This window comes from Gymnoscopelus braueri, assembly GCF_963280865.1.
Source record: "Gymnoscopelus braueri genome assembly, chromosome: 23".
Lineage (NCBI taxonomy): Eukaryota > Metazoa > Chordata > Actinopteri > Myctophiformes > Myctophidae > Gymnoscopelus > Gymnoscopelus braueri.
In genome coordinates, this window is record NC_137625.1 from 34,594,190 (window position 1) to 34,616,542 (window position 22,353).

The 22,353-nt window shown below is 40.9% G+C and overlaps 1 protein-coding gene across 1 annotated transcript in view; it reads left to right on the forward strand.

The window, feature by feature from the left end:
• The window catches only part of plxna4 (plexin A4), a 355,677-nt gene extending 347,342 nt beyond the window's left edge, over positions 1-8,335 (forward strand). Inside the window, exons 31-32 of the mRNA XM_080421613.1 lie at positions 6,848-6,998; positions 7,116-8,335. Of these exons, the coding sequence (XP_080277739.1) occupies positions 6,848-6,998; positions 7,116-7,211 (247 nt within the window). The 3' untranslated portion in view covers positions 7,212-8,335. The remainder of the gene's footprint in view (positions 1-6,847; positions 6,999-7,115) is intronic.
• The last annotated feature ends 14,018 nt before the right edge of the window (positions 8,336-22,353 follow it).

The following is a 22,353-nucleotide window of genomic DNA, read 5'->3' on the forward strand; positions in this document are numbered from 1 at the left end:
AACTACAGGAAGAGAATTGAGTTTCAGTTTCGTCATTAGAACGAGGGCCGACGTGATCGGCAAAACCGGATCCCAAATAATTCTGTTTCCGGTCGTCAAACCGGAACCGGAAATGGATTAAAAAAATCCGAAAGTGCACCTGGGGTTTAATCAACGCGAACCGGCGGTTCGCATAGATCTACGCGATTGGCACGCTGCGGCTTTAAATAGGTTCGCGTAGATCTACGCAATTGGCATTCAATGTGTTAAGACAGGGAACGCATCTGTGTCATATTAAGATTTCATGTCACAACAGAGGGTGTACTAGTAAATACTCAAGTAAAGTACAGATACAATTATGTTTTGGTTGGTACTGTCCACCACTGGGCTTTACTCAGTCAGTGAGTGGTGTGAATGTGTGTGTTGGCCTGTGAAGCACACAGAGTGGACACGGGGACAGCAGGAAGACAAATGTGTGTGTGTGTGTGTGTGTGTGTGTGTGTGTGTGTGTGTGTGTGTGTGTGTGTGTGTGTGTGTGTGTGTGTGCGTGTGCGTGCGTGTGTGTGGGGAGGTTCATAATGTGAGTGAAAGTGTCAGAACGGCATGTTTCACACACACACACACACACACACACACACACACACACACACACACACACACACACACACACACACACACACACTGGCCTATGTGGCAGCATTGTGATCTATGGAGCCACGACGGAGCACATTCCAAATTACAACACAGTAGGGATGAATGTCAGCGCCCAGGGCTGCACAAGAAGTCCAAATTGCAGCGAGGTGAAGAAGAATGTGTGTGTGTGTGTGTGTGTGTGTGTGTGTGTGTGTGTGTGTGTGTGTGTGTGTGTGTGTGTGTGTGTGTGTGTGTGTGTGTGTGTGTGTGTGTGTGTGTGTGTGTGTGTGTGTGTGTGTGTGTGTGTGTGTGTGTGTGTGTGTGTGTGTGTGCGCGCGTGCGGGTGGGTGGGCACGCGTGGGAGAGTTTATGAGAGTGGCACGCAGTAGAGGTGGGTAATTTGTTAAAAATGAGAGTTTTATTACATTTATTTGGCGGCGGGAGAGGAGAGGGAGAGGGGGGAAGAGGTTGCTGAATAAAAGATGGGACTCTCTGAAGCGCTTCAGAGGTGTTTATGTGACTCACCGACCCTCAGGACAAGAATATATGTCTGCAACCAAATGAGGGGCTTTGGGCTAAGGGCCATATTCATCCGTCCTCTGTGTGTGTGTGTGTGTGTGTGTGTGTGTGTGTGTGTGTGTGTGTGTGTGTGTGTGTGTGTGTGTGTGTGTGTGTGTGTGTGTGTGTGTGTGTGTGTGTGTGTGTGTGTGTGTGTGTGTGTGTGTGTGTGTGTGTGTGCACGCTTATATATGAGCCATAGAAAGGTTTGTGAAGTATAGAAGGCAGGCTATATGATTCATGAGTGTGTGTGTCCTGTACGGTACTGTTCAGTGTGGTGTTTTTGCTGGATCCTTCAAAGCTGTTTAGTGTTTGAATGTTTTGACCTGAGCTGAAATGTTCAAGTTAAACCCGCTCATCCCTTAAAATGTAAATGATGGTTAATTCAATCCGGGGGAAGCATCTCGTGTCATTTTAGATTTCTTTGGCTATTCAAAAATAGCAGATCTACAAGCTCATAGCCGCGCTATGAGCTTGTATATCTGCTATAGAAATCTAAAATGACAGAAATGCGTCCCTGGACTGAATGGGTTAAATGATATTGAAATGATTTAACCCCATGAACCTTACCGTCCCCATATTCCGCGGGCGAACATTTGGCGAAAGCATATCCGATCGGCAAGCTCACTAGGCATCGTGACACGACGTAAGAATCGGGCTTCACAGAGACGTCTCTCTGAAATGTTACTTTTTGTTTAAGGCAGATCTGGTTATATGAGGGTTTGCCTTTACACACACAGTACATCATAGATGAGATTTAGTGTGTTTCACCGCCTGTGACATTAGCAGTTGTGAAGGCTGTGGATTATGCCTGATGATGAAGCGCAATCGCAAATGCAAAAATAGCAGATCTACAAGCTCACAGCGTGTCGTGTTGTGTGCTTATAGATCAGCTATGTTTAGCGAAGAAATGTGGTGTAGATGGGGACAAAAAGGTAGAGCTCTTTCCGATGCCAACCGTGCCGTGTTGACATATTTCACTGGATTAGTTTCCATACGCTACGGCTAGTGATAACATAAGGTTCTCAGACTGGTTTCTTTATATGATGTTAATTAGCATCAATATCAGTAAAGTAACTACTTTAACCCTATTTTATACTCGAAAATGTTTTAATTGAATACATTTGAAAATGTTTAAGAACACAAATCTTCTCTTACGGGGGTCTTTGGCACAACATCTTTTAAATGCATATCAATTTAGGGGTCCTGGACATGAAAACCACTGACTTAGGGGGTTAGCCCATACTGTATTGGGCTATTGCAGTGTGGCTGCACACTTCAGCAAGTTCCCTCGTGCTGAGAAGCATGTTGTGCTTCTCAGTTGCATTTTGGTCGTAATCATCAAGTTCCAGACAGCTATTTGTTTAAAAAGATGGCTGTACCGTACAGAAGTTGTTCCATTTAAGGACATACTGTAGGTGCATGCATGAATGCTTCGAGTGAAATCCCCAGCAGAGCGGCGCGTACAGTACATTGATCTCCTGCAGAAACTTCTCTGCTGATCTGCTGTCGTGTCGTTTTCGCTCTGATTACTGGCCTTGTTAAAACTTTTCAAACTGTGCGGCGTGCGTCACAAAGTTGCAGAGAGCTGTGAGAGGGGACAGCTAGTCGGGATGATCGACAGCCAGTGGTGTAAAAAAGTACTCAATTTATTTACTTGAGTACAAGTATCAATACCGCAATGTAGAGAAACTCTGTATTCAACATTTACTTGAGTAAAAGTACAAAAATAATACTTTAAGTACCAAAAGTAAAAGTGCTCATTGCGTAGAATGTATGCGTTGAAAATAGCAGATCTACAAGCTCACAACTTCAGCTTGTGAGCTTGTAGATCGGCTATTATCAAACAGCCAAAGTATAACTACAGTATAAAGTTTTCAAATTGTAATGGAGTAGAGCTGCAATATTTGCCTCTAAGATATGTAGTCGGGTAGAAGTAAAAGTATTAGTAATTGAAAATACTCAAGTAGCCTAAAAGTAGCTCAAAAGTTTTAATTAAGTACAGTACTTGAGTACATGTGCTAAGTTACTTTACACCTCTGTCGACAGCAAGTTACTGCAAGTCAGGCACGCATGGTTAACAAAAACCACGGTTTACGGCTTTTGTTATTATCTGTAAACATTGCATCTACATCCAGTAATGAAAATGAGGATTATTCTGTCGCTGTCGGGTGGAAACCTTGTATGTCCAAAACCGTTACTTTTCAGGAAATGGGGGGAAAAAAGAACCCTGCGTTCCAATGAATCCAATGTCGTTATTATTTAGTCACAATCTTGTTAATATTTCTCAGTGGTTCATTATTTATAAAACCCAGACAGACTTTCAACGCTTTCAACTTGGCGTCCCTATTTTAGGAATGTCATCATAGACAGGAAAAACAATAGTTGTTTTTAGCTGATCTACAAGCTCACAACAACACAGTGCGAGCTTGTGGATTGGCTATTTTCCCTACTTTTGCGCAATGCTGTCATGTGACAAAGTGTCAAATAGGGCATAGCAGTGGCGGCCATGTTGTGGTGCCACAGATAGAAAACCCATATTATTTGGTCAAAAAAGCATTTGAATATTCAATTACATTATATAATTATGTACATTTTTGGACACAGAATAAATGTATGGTCAGAATCAATTCATGGTCATGATTCACCAGGAGCCTGGATGGCTCTTGGTTACATGCTTAAAATAGCCTAATTCATAAAAAAATAAATTGGGAATCTCTATGGGGAAAGAAATAATGGGCTTTCTATCTGTGGCACCCCAAAATGGCCGCCACTGCTACACCCTAGTATGCAATTGATGACATGCAATTGTCATGGGGGAAAATAAACACATAAAAAGATGAAATATGGAGATACAAGGTGTCTGCCCGACAGCGGCGATAGAGTGCACCTAATAATATTTCAACCCTTCACAGATTGAGAGTTGTGACTACGCAGCAAAAAGGAAACCATTTGAATATGTTTATGAATGTAAAAATCTGCTAGACGCGCAAACCCCCTGCGTGTTCAGCACTTTGACCTGCAGTGGTGGGAAAAGTACTCAAATGTTTTACTTAAGTAAAAATATCAATACTGCTATGCAGAAACAGTCTGTTACAAGTAAAAGTCCGGTAATCAACATTTACTTGAGTAAAAGTACAAAAGTATTGGCATCACCATATACTTAAAAGTACCACAAGTAAAAGTACTCATTATGCAGAACGATTCACAAGTTATCGTATGTTGTAAAATGGATAAAAGAATATTTTGAAAATAGCAGATCTACAAGCTCACAACGCGTCGCATCTCACAGCTTCAGCTCCAGTGATCTATCTTCAAAAAGGGCTAAAGTGGTAAATGTTTGTTTTGTAATAATAACAAAATCTACAAAGTAACTAAAGTTTTCAAATAATTGTAGAGGAGTAAAAAGAACAAAATTTGCCTCTGAGATGTAGTGGAGTGTAAGTAAAAGTATAGAAAATTTGAAATACTTTAGTAAAGTAAAAGTACCTCAAAATTGTATTTAAAGGAGTAGTTCACCCTGAAAACGTATTTTCTATCAATTACACATCTCCATGAATTCAAGGCTTCATGGCGTGTGTAATTGATAGAAAATAAGTAATGTTTTGGGTGAACTACTCCTTTAAGTACAGTACTTGAGTACATGTACTCGGGTTACTTTCCACCACTGTTGACTTGCGGGTACAGAATCCTGTTGGCTGTGTGATGAGATCCATCTAATCTAATCCCACAGTGATTTGAATTGAAGTCTCAACCCAGTCAGTCCAGATCTGACAGTGACCTGGTATTTGATGTGGGATTTGTAGTTCCCCAGACAATGATGGATTCACCACATCACCCGCCTGTCATTCTGCTGTGGGAGAGGTTTGCAACGCAGTGGCAAATCTGAAGTGAAATGGACTTTTTGATTTGCATTTATGTTGTTTTAACCACTTAGAGCTGCACTATGTAACTTTCCTCTTCTACCCCAGACCACAGAAAATCCACTGAATGCTCAAAGTTCATTTTTGTGTGTGTAATTGAGGTCAGAAAAACAAAAAATGTTTTAAAAATAATAATTTGATATCATAAAACCTTTAATTGTTTAGGGAAAAGCACTAGTGTGTGTGTGGAGGGGCTCCTTTCATACTTTTCACAAATCGGATAATAGGACTTGGCCATACAACATGTTTCCAGTCGTGATATTTTGTTTTGCTTTAATCCATGCATCCCAACTGCCCCCCACCTGTTGTGTGATATCCTGCCAATGCAAGGGCAGCAGTGGTGGAAAGTAAAGTGTATTTACTCAAGTACTGTACTTAAGTACAATTTTGAGGTACTTTTACTTTACTGGAGTATCCAATTTTCAATACTTTATACTTCTATTCCACTACATCTCAGAGACAATATAGTACTTTTACTCCACTACAATTATTTGAGAACCTTAGTTACTTTGTAGATTTTGATTATTATTACAAAATATCAACCACTTCAGTCCTATATACTTGGCTATTTGAAAATAGCAAATCTACAAATTCACAACGTGTCGCTTTGCGACTCGTTGTTAGCTTGTAGATCAACTATTTTCACAAACTAATATTTTTATACATTTTGAACTTGTGAAAAAGGACATTCTGTATAATGAGTACTTTTACTTTTGGTACTTGAAGTATATTTTGATGCCGATACTTCTTGTACTTTTACTGAAGTACATTTTGAATACCAAACTTTTACTTGGTATTACAGAGTAATTTCTACATCGCTGCATTGATACTTTTACTAAAGTAAAACAAATTTGTAGCCTACTTCTTCCATCACTGCCGGGCAGCACTGTGTGCGTGTGGGCATGTGACCTCTGTGACCTCTGTGCATAACTAGACAGCTGCACCCACCTGACACACACACACACACACACACACACACACACACACACACACACACACACACACACACACACACACACGCGCGCGCGCGCACACACACACACACACACACACACACACACACACACACACACACACACACACACACACACACACACACACACACACACACACACACACACACACACACACACACACACACACACACACACACACACACACACACACACACATACACAGCTGCATGTTAGTCCAGCGCTGTGGAACGCCGGGTGCTGCATGAATTTAATATGTAAATAACTGGCCTTAATTACAGCAGTTGACAGGGACAGCACAGCTGCTGCTGACATTGACTGATTGCATTCTAGCGCGCTTTAAAGCTGCAATCTGAAACTTATTTTAATGAGTTATTTTAACCAATCTGTATGTAGGGAGGGACCTCCTACCTGAAAGCCGATAGACTGCGGAAATAACACATTATAAATCACCAGCGCGTTGAGTGTCTGGCCAATCACACCCACAACGTTTGGCTAGTTAGCAACATCTCGGAGATGCAAGAACTTCCGAAACCGCACATCGGCAAGGCCTCTGCCGAAGTTCTTACGATGTCATTTTGTTCTTATCAACCTGCCGAAGCCGGAAAAAGTTCTGCTTTATTGGTGGAATAGGAATATGTAGTTATAGCCTCTAGACGGAAGCGTTGGAACCATGCCAACATGCCCGTCTCGAGAGGCAACTGTTGCACAAACAGGTGAATGTACGTGTTTGTTGTTGTCTGAGTAGTAAAATGTTATTATCTCTCTCTCTCTGTGTAGATATTACTCTGACATCAATAAGATGCAAGCGATCAGCGACCAGGACATGAACGCGTACCTGGCGGAGCAGAGTAGGATGCACATGAACGAGTTCAACTCCATGAGCTCCCTCAGCGAGATCTACTCCTACGTTGCGAAATATGCTGAGGAGGTAAGAAACAATGTGTTTAAAGGGGGTGTTAATTATTATTGTTGTTGTTATTATTTTAATTGATTTAATTAATTCATTTATTTACATTTATTATTTTGTTTGTGTGTGTGTTTGCAGGTGGTGTGTGCACTGGAGGCGGACGAGGGCGCCAGGAAACAGCGGCTAGCCTTCAAGCTGGAGCAGGTGGTGGCCTTCATGAGCCTGGAGAGCTGAGGGACCGCACTTCCCAGGGACTGCACTGGGAGACAAGACCCTGTCAGAAACCAAGCCGTGCCTGAGCGAAGACCCATACCCCCCCCCCACAAAAAAAAACCCACATCTCATCATGTGACTTCCTGCCTTCTTCTTCCTGTTTTTTCAAAGACGAAGACTTCCTTCCTATTGATCCTTTTTTTCCTTCTGCTTCCTCTTCCCGATTTAAAACGAGCGTTTTTGGTTTCCTCATCCGCTCTGCTGCATAGACTAGTTAACCTGAGGGGTGGTTGGAGCTCACAGGACCGCATCTCCCATCATGCAACACGGGAGAGGCCTTGTTGTCTTCAGCCACACAAAGGGGTGGCTGCTTTGTCGGCCACGGCCATATTGGCATACTTTACCTCCAGCCCTGTTCGGAGGGAGAGAGAGAGAGAAAGAGAGAGAGAGAGAGAGAGAGAGAGAGAGAGAGAGAGAGAGAGAGAGAGAGAGAGAGAGAAAAGAAAACATTTTTATGTTGCCTTCAAGAATTTAACGCTGGTAGATACAAGTTTTTTGAAATCCACGACGTTGGGTTTATTTCCATTTTGTTCAGAACTTTTTTTGAAATATAGGATAGTTAAAAATGAAACCATCTCTAGAGTCTCAAGTTTATCGTAGTGCTATATTCAGTATACAGAAATCAAAAGGAATATAAAACGAGGACTGCAAGCCAAATGAACACCTCCCGGGGAGATACGAAAAAACAAACAAAAAAAGAACGCTAGGACGGTTTGCCAAGTTTACACTGTACTTAAGAGTAAATGACATACATATCTGCGGAATTTGGGGAAGAGTCCAGGCAAAACCTAGAATGTTCCTGATGTGTTCTTTCAATGTAGCTGGAGTTGTTATTTAAGACATAAGACTTGATAAGGGTTTATGGAAAACCTTGACTGACACTTACACCTTAACAAAACAACCCTGTCCCGCTTTGCAACATCGGCCCTGCACACATTAAGCTCAATTTAAACGTCCATGGCAACAGGGTGGCGCTTGCCGAAAATAACAGATCTTCAAGCTAACGTAAAAGAGCAGATCTTCGAGCTATAAAGCTTACTTTAAGACCTGTTCTTTTTGGTAAGCGACACGGTCGTTTCTACGGACTATTATAGGCTTTACAATCTCAAACTATCATGCTTTTTTCCTTCCATCTTGGCTTACGCTGGCTACTGCAAAAGAAATGAACATATTTAGGCAAAATTTCACCCCTCTCTGAGAAGCACACAACTAACTATTGATGGCGGTGATCCGGCTGCTTTTACCTGAACACCAGGAGCAGCTGTGTTCTCTACCAATCTGGTGACACCCACCACGGTAACACCATTAAAGCACACACACACACACACACACACACACACACACACACGGCTACACACAAGTCAACAGCTGTCCAAACAACACCCTGACCGTCCTACGTACGCATCTATTTATTCAACTCCCAACCCCTCCTCCGGAACCCCACATCGATTGAAGGGAAAGAGCTGACTAAAACATCAACTGTGGATGAAAAGACAGCTAAATGAGATGAAAATGATCGAAACAGATGATCGTAGAGCTGGGTGCTACCTTGGGGGGAGAGGATGTGAGGGAATGGGAGGGGAGGGTGGGGGGAGTACTTCTTTTCACGTTGACGTTCTGATTTAAAGACTTTATCAAACAAGATGGACTCAGTCGGTCAGCCAAAAAAAAAAAAACAACCAAAGGAGTTTGACATTTTCGAAAAGGCTGGAAACCTGTTTGAAAAGTGCCACTGAGGAACTGACAACAACAAAAAAAAGGACTTTGAGACAGAAGGAGAATAATCCCATATGACAGAAAAAGAAAAAGTATCCTAACTGGAACTTAAAAAAAAAAAAAAAAAAAAGAACCTGTGTGATTTTTCTGACCTCAGTGTTGTCGAGGGGCGAGGTGATGATGATGATGATGATGATGATCTTCATCGTGGCTCTCGGCACACATCCCTCCCCCCTCCCAGCACCCCCACCCTACCCCTGTGCTCCTTTCTGTCCGGCTCCCGACTTGAGTTTTCCGTCTTTGTTTTTGCACAAGCGCTGGAGACGGTAAAGCTAGTTGCGTTCCTGTATTAGTGTAGATGTCCTAAATAAGCGGCGGCAGGGGGGGTGGCCATCTCTCAGCCTCAAAAAATTAAATTAAATAGAATTAAAAAAAACTTTAGTGATAACGGACAATTTATGCTCCGTCATTCGACGGGAGTGTGAATCCGGCTCGACGGACCAGAGAAGGTAGATGACGTATTGAGCTTCATGACAGGATAAACAGGGAAAATGACAGATATTAAAAGTAGCCAAGACTTGTTGGATGTGAACCCCACCCCCCACTCGACAGGAGAGGGCGATAGAGAGACGCTGGAGCCGCCCTCCTTTGTTTTTGACCTCGAACCTTTCATTTGCCTTGACGACGTGCCCCATGTGGTGATGTGAATGTGTAAAGACCGCCCAGGTCCACCATGGGTCCTTTATTGGCTTTTTAAGCGCATGTAAGACATAAAAAAAAACTAAAAATACAAAAAAATCAATTAAAGAAACTTTGGGAGAAAAAAACCAACAAAACAAAACAAAAAAAAATCCTAAAAATGGAAAAATAAGAGAAAATTAAGCCTTGCAAGATGATGTGGATGTTCTTTTATATTTCTTTTGCTTGGAAGAATAGAGATGGGAAAAAAACGTGGATTTGTTCATGTTATAAAACGATAACTTTCGTTTGAGGTGGAACCTTTATCCAGTTCAGCGACCCCCCCCCCACTCCACCCCACCCCAGTTCAGAACCATGTTTTTTGTGAAGTGTTAGATGCTAAATGAAGAAGTGGTACCTTTAAAAACAGATATTATATACCCTTGCATGTCGACCTATTTGGATGTTATGAAATGGAACTGCCTTGCAATCAAAGATATTTATCTACTTCTACTAGCGACTTTGAAGTGACTCGAGCAAACGGTTCTTTTATAGATGATCATGGATTGATCTACTTCAAAAACACATAACCCATATTTTTCCAGTGTTTTTCATGTGCGTTCTACTGCATCCTGTTCTACCTTTGCCTTGTTCCTATGTCCTCATTGCTTTTAGTTTTTTGGTAGACAGACTCGACAGCCTTGCTGTCTTCGCTGCTATTGCATACTATAATAAGTGTTGTTTTTCTGGGTTTTTGATGTGTTATTTTGTCATGGTTTTCATTTTTCTTTATTCTAGTGACTGCAAAATGAGCTTGTGTGTGTCTTCCTTTAGAATGTGGCACTTGAAATCTGTTGCAAATGTTATTTCTTTACCCGCCCAGTTGAACCAATTTGCATATTAGAAACATGAATTGATGGACGTTTGATTTGGAATAATGTTACTGAACAAGTACAAGTGCATTTTATTTCAAGCTACTCAACATATGAATTTAAAGCATCAGTTTGCCCAAACAACACAAATCACACAATACAGTAGTTGTTGTTCCTCCTCAGTTAATTAATTCATATGTTTACACGCACACACATGATTGTCTCAAACTGTTAGACGTTAACTCTGATGCTAGACTTTTTTCAGGTTTTCTAGATTAAAATGTCTTTTCTTTTTTATGTTTATAAGCCATTGTGTCAAATCTATGTAAAATTCCTAACATAACTCATCGTCCATGGGGGTTTTGTTATCAGAGCTGTACAGTTAAGATGAATGTCCGAACCTAGAGGGGGTACATTCACAAAGTTATTTCGGGACGTGCTATGTAGTTTTGACTAGTTTTCATGGCTGCGTGCAAATCGGAAATGATATAGTAACTGATGTAAAATTAGGGATTTTTCCAAGTAAATGCATTGTCATGATTTAGGATTTCAAATAACTGCATTCCTGCAACCCCTTAATCTTAGAGAATTTAAATGAGCCCCTTTCGTTCGTGTAGACCAGTGGTTCTCAACCTGTGGGTCGGGACCCCCAGGGGGGGTTTTAGCTATTTAACAATAGCTAAAACAAAAAGACCATTACTGCATAAAAAGTTATCAATAAATGATACTATAAAAACTGGACAAAGGGTCGGGGGGTTCAAATATGATTATTTTGGGGGGCCCCTAGTAAAAATATGATTATTTTGCGGGGTCGCCGCCTGAAAAGGTTGCGAACCACTGGTATTCAGTGTATATTGTGTCTAGATAGCCAAAGTATCCTCTCATAGCCCCGAGTTATTTATTTAGTAACATTGGGTTAAACGTCCTGGACTATTGTTGTGAATCTGCCCCCCAGATGTGACACCATTTGTTCCATGTTTCCGTCGCCCCCCCGCCCCCCGTCTCCCCGGCAACAACGGACGTCCGACAAACAAACACACGTCTTGTGTTGCCGAGAGCAAGTGATAAAGTTTCCACCTTCAAACGTTTTGTAGGAACTTAAAAACGTCCTCCTAGCTCAGTGTTATAGCAGGTGTTACAGAGAAAAAGACTTTTACCAGACCCATGTTTTGAGAGATAAAAGAGTATCTTATTGAGAGATAAAAACGAAAACCTGGGGGATATAAGGCGAGCTTCTCTAACTTTGTTATAATTAATTGTATACCTGTGTATGTAAATATAATGCATTCCTATTTTGCAGTCAAGAACAAAATACTATTTGTAATATAGAATAAAATTTATTATGAAACCAAGTGCTGCCTAGTTTGTTGTTTGTTTTTTTGTGTCGTTGTTCGCAGTAGGTGTGAGACACTGCCGAACTGCATGATTAACCCACTAAGACCTGAGGCCCATTCTACGAATCATCTCTGTCAGGTGGAAACTTCATATGTCCAAAACTGTCACTTTTTAGGATTCAAATTCAAAAACGTCAAAAGTAGCAGATCGACAGTCAAGCTCAAAACACGTTGCGTTTCAGTTGCTTTTGTGTGACGTTGTAGTATGGTCAAGTTGGGCGTTAATTTACGAAAGAACACTAAAAGTTAGAATGTGGAGATGAGAGATTTCTGCCCGACAGCAATGAAATGCCTTCTAAATCCTAAGAGTTTTCTGAAAAACTTATGGTGCTGTGTGTGTGTGTGTGTGTGTGTGTGTGTGTGTGTGTGTGTGTGTGTGTGTGTGTGTGTGTGTGTGTGTGTGTGTGTGTGTGTGTGTGTGTGTGTGTGTGTGTGTGTGTATATATTTTATATATATATATATATATATATATATATATATATATATATATATATATATATATATATATATATATATATATATATATATATATATATATATATATATATATATATATATAGAATGAATATATATAGAATGACACAGATGCTTTCCCGGTCTTTATGAGTTAATTGAAAACAGTCAGTCACTATTGAATTATGCCGCTTGCCTCAGAACAGCAGGTAAAAATGAAACGCTGGAGGCAATCAAAAAATGGTGGGGGAAAATTGCTCTGTGAAATATTATTATGGAGCATGCTGTGTGCAGGTACGGGAATGCTTCAGGATTAAACAATCTTCACTTCTGCATTATGAGCAAGAAAACCAAACTAGCAAAAGCAGAGTAAACAGCTTACTGTGCAATATCACTGAATTACATGCATATATACGCCTCAAATGAACAAGTGAGCAAGTGGTTTGGGCTGAGTGTCTATAGCAGCAGCCACGCACACCTGAAGTCAGTTAGGAAATCGCACAGCACGTTGGCAGATGTTGTCTTTGTTTACAAAGCCTGGTACCAGTGTTGATTTGGACAGAGAATTTAGATTTAGTTTTAGTCATTGTCTTTTGAATAAAATTCCACTTAGTTTCAGTCACATTTTAGTCATATGAAATGTTTTAGTTTTAGTCCAATTTATAGTTGACTAAATATAAGATTTTAGTCCACTAAAATGTATTTTTGTCGAAGCCGTGATGGCGTCGTAATGCCTGATTTGTACTTTGTACACTGATTTGTAATGCGCAACACCTATGCGCAGCCAAGAATAAAATGACTTATCTTAGTTCTACTGGATATCTTCACCACTAGCCCCCTCCCTAACATTATAGTGTAGTTTTAATTTGTCGACGAAATTGTCCTTATACATAGTTATCATTGTAGTCATAGCTTAGTTTTTATTTGGTTTTTATCTAGTTTTCGTCAGTGAAAAAAGGCAGCCGACAAACATTTTTCGTCATACTTTTTGTTGACAAAATTAACACTGCCTGGTACACGCTTTTTTAACAGCATAATAATATAATCATATAATACAAAGCACAGCCCTAGCTGACCCCCATTCATTTCTATTATTACCACAAAAAAACATTTGCACGCACACTCCCTGGAGGCCAAGGAAGAACCTCCGCCCCATCGGCCTGTTATAGCACCACCAGGTGGCCGATTTTTGCAAAACACATTTTTTGTATATTACTCCTACATATTGTCCAAACTTCATGCAAATCCGCACACATTATCTCACGGAAATCCGTACACATTATCTCTATAGTCATGTGTTCAAGATGTATCTATCGTAATTTTTATATTCCATTCTGATTGGCTTAGATTGGCTTCCAAAGTTTGCAGGAGCGGCCCCGTTTTGAATCAAAAAAAATATCGTTCCACTTCAAAAGCGGTCGCGTTCCACTTCTAAGACGCATCGTTCCACTTCTAAGACGCATCGTTCCATTTCAGATGTATCGTTCCATTTCAGAAATGTTCACCTCTGGTGTCCTCATGATTCAAACACTGTAGCAGCACTTAGGAGGCCAACATTTAGCTGCTCCCTTTTTTTCCCAACATGTCCCCATAACTACGAAAACCTGACATTTTGTGTGTGTGTGTGTGTGTGTGTGTGTGTGTGTGTGTGTGTGTGTGTGTGTGTGTGTGTGTGTGTGTGCGTGTGCGTGTGTGTGAGAGTGTGCGTGTGCGTGTGAGTGGCGTGCGTGTGTGTGTGTGTGTGTATGTGTGTGTGTGCACATGTGCGTACGTGTGCATGTGTGTGCGTGTGTATTGGTGGAGGGGTGGGTGGGTGGGTGACAGGAGAGGAAATGAAGTGGTCCATGTAGAGAGGAGGAGTGAGCCCACAGACGGAGGCGTCTGGCAGAGTGGGTGGGTGGGTGGGTGACGGGGGGGAGGACGGGGGACGTGAGATTGAATTGGCCCTGTGTCACTGTGTCACTCTCCATATACCAACCAGTGAACTGGGAGTAATGGAGAGAGAGGGGAGGGGAATCAGGAGGGCAGTGGTGGAAAGTACATTTACTTGAGTCAAATTTCGAAGTACTTTTACTTTAGCTTGAGTGTTTCGTTGCTGTCGGACAGAAACCTCTTGTCTCCATAATCTAACTTTTTGTGTTTTTTTTTGTAAATTAACGCCCTTCCTGATCAAACTACAGCGTCACACGAAAGTATCAAAAGTAGCAGATCCGCAAGCTCGAAACTCGCGGATCTGCTACTTTTGCTGCTTTTGAATTTGAATCCTGAAAAGTTACAGTTTTGGACATAATGAGGTTTTCACCCAACAGGGACGATTTCCATTTTTCAGTACTTGCTGCACTGGCTTATTGTCGGTATCAGCCGAGTAACACGCGGGAGTCTGTCCCCGTTACAATGCGCTAGACCCCTGGGAGATGGATTGCTGAGGTGGAGCGCCACACCTATCCTCAGATCTCAGTACTTACCACCCAAGCCGTGTTACTCATGCGCTGAGTTGGCGGTGCCCGGGATCGAACCCATGACCTTGTGGTCTGAAGGCAAGAGCTCTACCAACTGAGTTAAAGCTGGGGAGCATTGGATGGGAAGAAGGAGGGTAGAGAAGCGGGAAACAAGGAAAAGAGAAGAAAGAAGGGAAAAAGGAGAGACATTTTGAGAAAAAGGAAGGAAATGGATGCAATTCTAACTCAGCTTCATGTCAAATCCTGGTGCAAGCAATTATGTATCCGAATATTTTCAAAAAGCACTGAAATGTTACAATTTTAACATCCCAGATCGATCGAAATATTAATCCCCTGTGCCGACTAATACACCATGACATAGGAGTATGTGCTAAAGATGTAATCACAGGTAATCACAGGGCTATCTGCTTGATATATTATAATAAAAGTGCATACCGTATTATGAATCAATGAATTGAGTGCTAACATTTAATGTAAACATACACAACAGGACAAAGGTGAAACAGTACAGCGCTGCAGGGAATCGAACCCTGTTCCCAGCATAAACCAGGGGTACCGACTACCAGTGCTTTTTTGCCATGTTGACACCATATGTCCATACTTGCATGGAAATGTATGAAAAGATATGAATAACCTGGCTTTATCAACACAGCTCTCCTTCGGTGTTTACTGATTGACCTGTAATCACACTAGACTATACAATAGTACAGTGATTCTCAGACTGGGGTCCGGGGACCCCCAGACTACATTTTTTTGTATAGCATCAACTAGCCACTATAAATCCTATACATCAGCTATTTGAAAATAGCTGATCTACAAGCTTGTTGATCAGCTATTTTCAACAAATCAGACCCTTAAACTAAGCTAAACACTCTAAGGAGCATGATAGTGATCAGTGAGTATATGTATGAATCATTACATTTGTCTAACATGGACTGTTGTTAACTTTAAGGCCAAGCTGCGGACAGCCCAGTACACAATTATACAATCCCAGATCGATCTAAAAACGAATCCACTGTATTCACCAACTCACCAGGTTATTTGAGCATAAAATCGTTTGCTTTACCATGTTATAAACTGCCTCACAGAGCCTAAACCCTTATTTAAATAGACGATGCTAACGCGCTAAATTTCATTAGCATGGTCCTCCCTTGATCAAAGCTGACCCAAAAAAAATCAGGCAGTTTTAACACACAGTGATACATGTGTTTAGTGGCGTTTCTGTGGAAAATAAAAGGCACTTTTTCCTGTATGCTGCTGCTACTAGTGCTGTGTGACCACTGCAGCATTATAGCCTATGCTGTCACAGTCAGTGAGACAGATACAAATCCAGGTCTTAATGTCATCAAAAACATATAAAACATAAAAAATCTAAATGTTATTGGGGTCTAACCAACCGGCACCAGGAGACCGTCATTATTTTCTTGCCGTGCCTATAGTGGCATATTAGAGTAGCATAGAGTTTCAACCTCCATGTACACAGCATAGCAATTATTGAAAACTTTTAGTTACAGGTTACTTTGCAGATGCAGATTTATTACAAAACATATTAACCACTTATGCCCTATTTTATACTTCAGCTGTTTGATAATAGTAGATCTACAAGCTCACAATGCATCACAGTGCAACAAATTGTGAGCTTGTGGATCTGCTATTTTGGATACTTTTGTGTGACTTGTAGTATGATCAAGTAGGGCATTCATTTATGAAAATACACAAATAGTTAGAATATGGAGATAAGCAACGTTACATGTTGGTGCCAATGCTTTTTTTTTTAAATGTATTTGAATACTGGTCTTTCCTTGTAACAGAGTATTTTGTACATTGTGGTATTGCTTTTACTTAACCCACTCAATCCGGAAACGCATCTGTGTCATTTTAAGATTTCTCTGGCTACTCAAAAATAGCAGATCTACAAGCTCATAGCGCGGCACCGAGTGCCGCGCTATGAGCTTGTAGTTCTGCTATTATTTTGAAAAATCGTGAAAATGTGTGCAAAAAAAAAATACTATTACTCCCAGTGAACTGGGAGTAATAGGGAGATGGAAGGGGGGTAGGGGGCAGGGGAGTGAGGAGGGCCACCCTAATATTCTGACTAGTGAGCTGGTAATAATGGACGAGGGGATGGCTGGAGATTGGGTGAGGGGTTGAGGGGTTGAGGGGCTTGGGAGGATGATGGAGACTCAGTTATGATTGCTTCACACACACGGGGGGTGGTTTTTCACACTCCTGTGACCACCGCAGCCCCCCCACCCACATTTAGAAGACGCTCTTAATCCAGAGCGATTTACAGTAAGCAAGGAAAATACGAGGTAATACATAGAAATAGTAATTACCAGGTCTGCAAATGAATCTGGCATCTATCATAGCTGTGTTTACTCAAGTACTGTACTTAAAGGTATGGGTGAGTGATTTAAAAAATAAAATAAAATAAGTGTTAAATATTGTTCTATTTTCTGATAGTACTCACTGCTATATAGTGTTAGTTCAGTAACAGTGTTAAATAGATCTATATTGTGATAGTAGTCACTGCTATAGAGTGTTTGTTCAGTAACAGTGTTAAATAGCTCTATATTGTGATAGTACTCACTGCTATAGAGTGTTTGTTCAGTAACAGTGTTAAATAGCTCTATATTGTGATAGTAGTCACTGCTATAGAGTGTTTGTTCAGTAACAGTGTTAAATAGCTCTATATTGTGATAGTAGTCACTGCTATAGAGTGTTTGTTCAGTAACAGTGTTCAGTGTTAAATAGCTCTATATTGTGATAGTAATCATTGCTATAGAGTGTTTGTTCAGTAACAGTGTTAAATAGCTCTATATTGTGATAGTAATCATTTCTATAGAGTGTTTGTTCAGTAACAGTGTTAAATAGCTCTCTATTGTGATAGTAATGGTTGCTATAGAGTGTTTGTTCAGTAACAGTGTTAAATAGCTCTCTATTGTGATAGTAATGGTTGCTATAGAGTGTTTGTTCAGTAACAGGAGTTAACATCCACGTTAAAAACAACCTCAGGACAAAGTAAGGGACCAAAGAACTGTGCTGCGTTCTTGATATCTATGTACTGACTCAGCCTGTGATGGAGCACACACACAACAACAAAAGAAGGGCACACTCCCTTAACCCATTAAGACCGGTAACGCATCTTTGTGTCATTTTAAGATTTCTTTGGCTATAATTTTTTTTTACAGATCTACAAGCTCATAACGCGGGAGCGAGGGCCGTGCTATGAGCTTGCTGTTTTCTTTTTAAATCGTGAAAGTTTGTGCAAATCTTTTCAACATACAGTATATACCTTTTTAAAGTGATCGCTTCAACTCTGGGGATTCTACAAAATGTCTTCTAAATCCTAACATTTTTTATTTATTTTTTAAACGTATGTTTCTATATCAGTGGTTCTCAAACTTTTTCATGTCAAGGACCCCCAAAATTATGTGTATTTGGCCACGGACCCCCATCTCAAAATATGTTGTTCCGGGGACCCCCCAGCAGCAAAGATTTTAGTTAAAAATGTATATATATTCAAAGATTTGCACACCTTTTCACGATTAAAAGTAAATAAATAGCAGATTTACAAGCTCATAGTGCGGCACTCGGTGCCGCGCTATGAGCTTGTATATCTGCTATTTTTGAATAGCCAAAGATATCTTAAAATGACACAGATGCGTTCCCTTCCCGGTCTTAAAGGGTTAATCATCTCCAAGGGTCTGAATATTTCAAAGGTTGTGGTGTGGACTGATGCTGCTGTCTCTGATCCTTCCTGTGTTTTCTTTGACAGTACTAAATCCATGCACGCGTGTCCATTTTCAACAGATGCAATCACGCAATGGTACGGTAGGCCCAGCGTGATATAACTATGAGAGTGACTCTCTCTCGCTCTATGGTTCTGGGTAGGCCTATATATGACTGAAAACACCAGTGAGACATGCATTCATTCCCATAGAAAGGAGGTGTCATTCACTGCCACCGTTTTTTCCTTTTTCTGCTTTGGGCATAAAAGTGTTTTGTATTTGTTGACATGTATTTTTGTGTTTTTTTTTAATGCTATGTTGATTAATTGAATACATAGGACCACAATGGAAACAAGTCCCCAGGACTTATCCTTTTAGCCTTAATGTCTGACTGTACCACGTGCCGTTTACACGTCTGACTAAGAAAGTATTCAATCAATTAATCAATCAATCAATCAATCAATCAATCAATCAATCAATCAATCAATCACTCAATCAATCAATCAATCAATCAATCAATCCAGGCTTTCTCTTCCACACTCACCCTCTCTTGAATCTCAGTCAACGAGCTTGTATAGAATTGTAGATTATTTCAATTCTGAAATTACAAATGTTATTGGTGCCACTGCACCAAATATGGTGAAATGGGGTCTCTGCTGAGAGAAGATCTCCATTAGAGCCCGACTGAGCCAGATGTTTTGAGAACTGTTAACTTTTTGAGCGAAACAATTAATAAAAATAAACACAAATAATATCTCATATATATATATATCGGTCTAGCCCTAATCTCCACGGAAAAAACACCACGGTAAAAATTGAAATAAGACAATGTGAAAAAGATGAATGCAAGTGGTTAAACATGAATCTCCATGTTCAAATGTATGGCATCCATAAAGAGATGGACCAAAAACTAAAAGAAACTTAAGGTTTCTTTGACATCATTGGCAAAACTAAGAATATTAAAGACCACAAGTAGGCCTACAGTAGAAGTTCAAGTTATTCCTCTCATTGGTGAAATAGCATATTGAAATGTTTTTGGATTCCTGTGAGTTTTCATTGTTGCAATACTGGGACAGACCAGATGTTACCACTCAAGGTGGCAAAGGTTACTTACAAATATAAACCTTTGAATTTATGAGCATGAACATGAACATGAGCCAATACCAAGACATGCACCAGCGCCTAAAACACAATATTGGGAAGGGTCATCATACCAAAATGTTATCTACAGACATGGATCTTTTCAAAAAATTTAACCGGTGATGGAAAAAGTACTCAAATGTTTTACTTGAGTAAAAGTATCAATACCGCAATGTAGAAATACTCTGTTACAATAAAAGGCCTGTGTTCAAAATGTTACTTGAGTAAAAGTACAAAAGCATTGGCATCAAAATATACTTAAAGTACCAAAAGTAAATGAAAAATGTTTGAAAATAGCAGATCTACAAGCTCACAACGCGCCGCGAGCTTGTAGATCGGCTATTTTCAAATAGCCTGTATAAGATAGGGCTAAAGTGGTTAATATGTTTTATAATATAATAATTTGTATCTGCAAAGTAACTAGTAACTAGTTTAAAATAAGGAGTATAAAGTACAACATTTTCCTCAGAGATGTAGTGGAGTAGAAGTACATTTATTGAAAACTGGCAATACTCCACTAAAGTAAAAATACCTCAAAATTGTACTTAAGTACAGTACTTGAATAAATGCACTTTTACTTACACCACTGTAAGTAACCTTTGCCACCTTGAGTGGTACCGACATCCGGTCTGGCCCATGGACCAACTGTTGCATTTATTATTTGAGAGCTTTGGAGTGGATTTGAATGCCTATACTACTTGCCCGACCATGGTTGGATGATAAGAATGCCTCTTGGATGCGCGTTGACGGGTCTAATTTCTACGGCGGACAGGGAGAGATATTGACAGCTGCACATGAGCAGATGGGGGCAATTAGCGTTATTAGACCACACTCCTCTGTCCGATCCGTCTTGGTTTAACATCTGTGGCGAGACAACAGAGCTGGAGGCAGAAGAGGACAGGGAGGCTGCATGAGAGGAAGACAGCAGACAAGCTGACAACATTACAGCCAAAGGGGAAAAAAGAAAAGATAGAAATATACATACGCAGTGAGAGCCCTGCCATGCCAGAGATACAAGCAGCCGGCTTCGTAAAGAGGCATAACAACAAAGGCTGCGAGATAACCTTCAAACTGGGGCTAAATCTCTCAGTCTAAAACGGTGGTTCTCAAGCTGTGGACTGGACCACTATAGTGGTCCATGGCATGATTACAGGTGGTCCATGGGGGGGGGGGGAAGGTATATATTGTACCTTTGTTAAATGTGTATGGCGTCCATCAAATGTAAGAAATCATTTTAACTAATTGGCATTGTAAGAAAAAAAGCTTCAAAACATAATGACGGCTTGAAATACTTACGACAATAGCTGATCTACACACTCTCAACGCTTCGCGCTACGACTCATTGTGAGCTTGTAGATCCGCTACTTCGGGTGCATGGCGCTGCCATGCAAGTAAGTATAAATCCGTCTTTAAGATTAGTAATAATCAATATTAATAACGATTGCTGAGGAGGCCAGTACTTTGAAACCAAAGTACTTGGTCAGCCCTGATTGCCTCCTGACAGCTTTTTTACAATACCTGATCGGAATCGCAGCTACGTCCAATTACACTCACCTCTCGCCCCACCCCACCCAACCATGACTGCCAAATCTACCTCCTATAGGGTGGGGGTCTTAAGCAGCACCCCGTCTCACACTAAACAGTTGTCATTGATCTTCTAGCACACCAAATATACAAACGCAGATGTGCACGCACACGCACACGTTGCTGTATCAACACAGATGTGCGCACGCACGCACACACGCACACACACACACAAATTGTATCAGCCACTCCACCAGGTACAGTTAAAGAACATCGCTCTCTTTTATGGGAGCCTCACAAATCTTTGCCGCAGCGTTTCGGCTCCTAATCAATAATGGCCGTGCAATTCATTCTAAACTGCATGTTTTTCTCCCCGGGCCCTGGCACCATATGGTCTCCACCGACACACGAATTACCCAGAGACGTGCGCGCCTCCACATCACAGGAAATTGATTATCTGCTTGAGAACTGCACTGAATTTATTATTGCCTTATTGTGCTCTCTACATCCCCAAACACTTTACCCTGCCTTTGCTGGCCATGGATTATTATGAATGTAGGAGTGAACAGGTAGGATCTGTAAACCCTTCTTCCTGTGGACGTAAACAGGAAATGCGTTTTCACCCTGGTGGAGGTTCATGCACTTTACTCTAATGTCATGTTGTGACTGTTGTTGAGGACATCCTGGTTTAAAAAATTCCTAGCGGTCCGGGCACTTAGGTTCCAATTTGGCCTGGACAGCGCGTCGCAGGTTCGAGTCCCGATCCCGACGGCCTTTGCTGCGTGTCACCCCCCATTTCTCTCTACCCGTTTCCTGTCTAACTTCACTATCAATAAAGGCATAAAAATCCCCAAATAAATCGAAACGGTTACCTTGCTATCTTGTGTCGCCAAATACGGTACGTTTTCACAATCTTGATAAACCTTTAAAATAATCCAACGGACCATTATTCCGACGCCCCAAATAGTCTAGACAAATGTTAGGTGAGGGTCAGAGTTGGGGTTGATTTGATGTGATTTGATTTTGGTAAAATAAATACCCTACAAGTAATCACAATATAACTTAGTTAAGTTAAACCCAAGATATCGTTGCTGTAGGGCAGTGGTTTGGTCCGGGGACCACCAGTGGTCCTTGG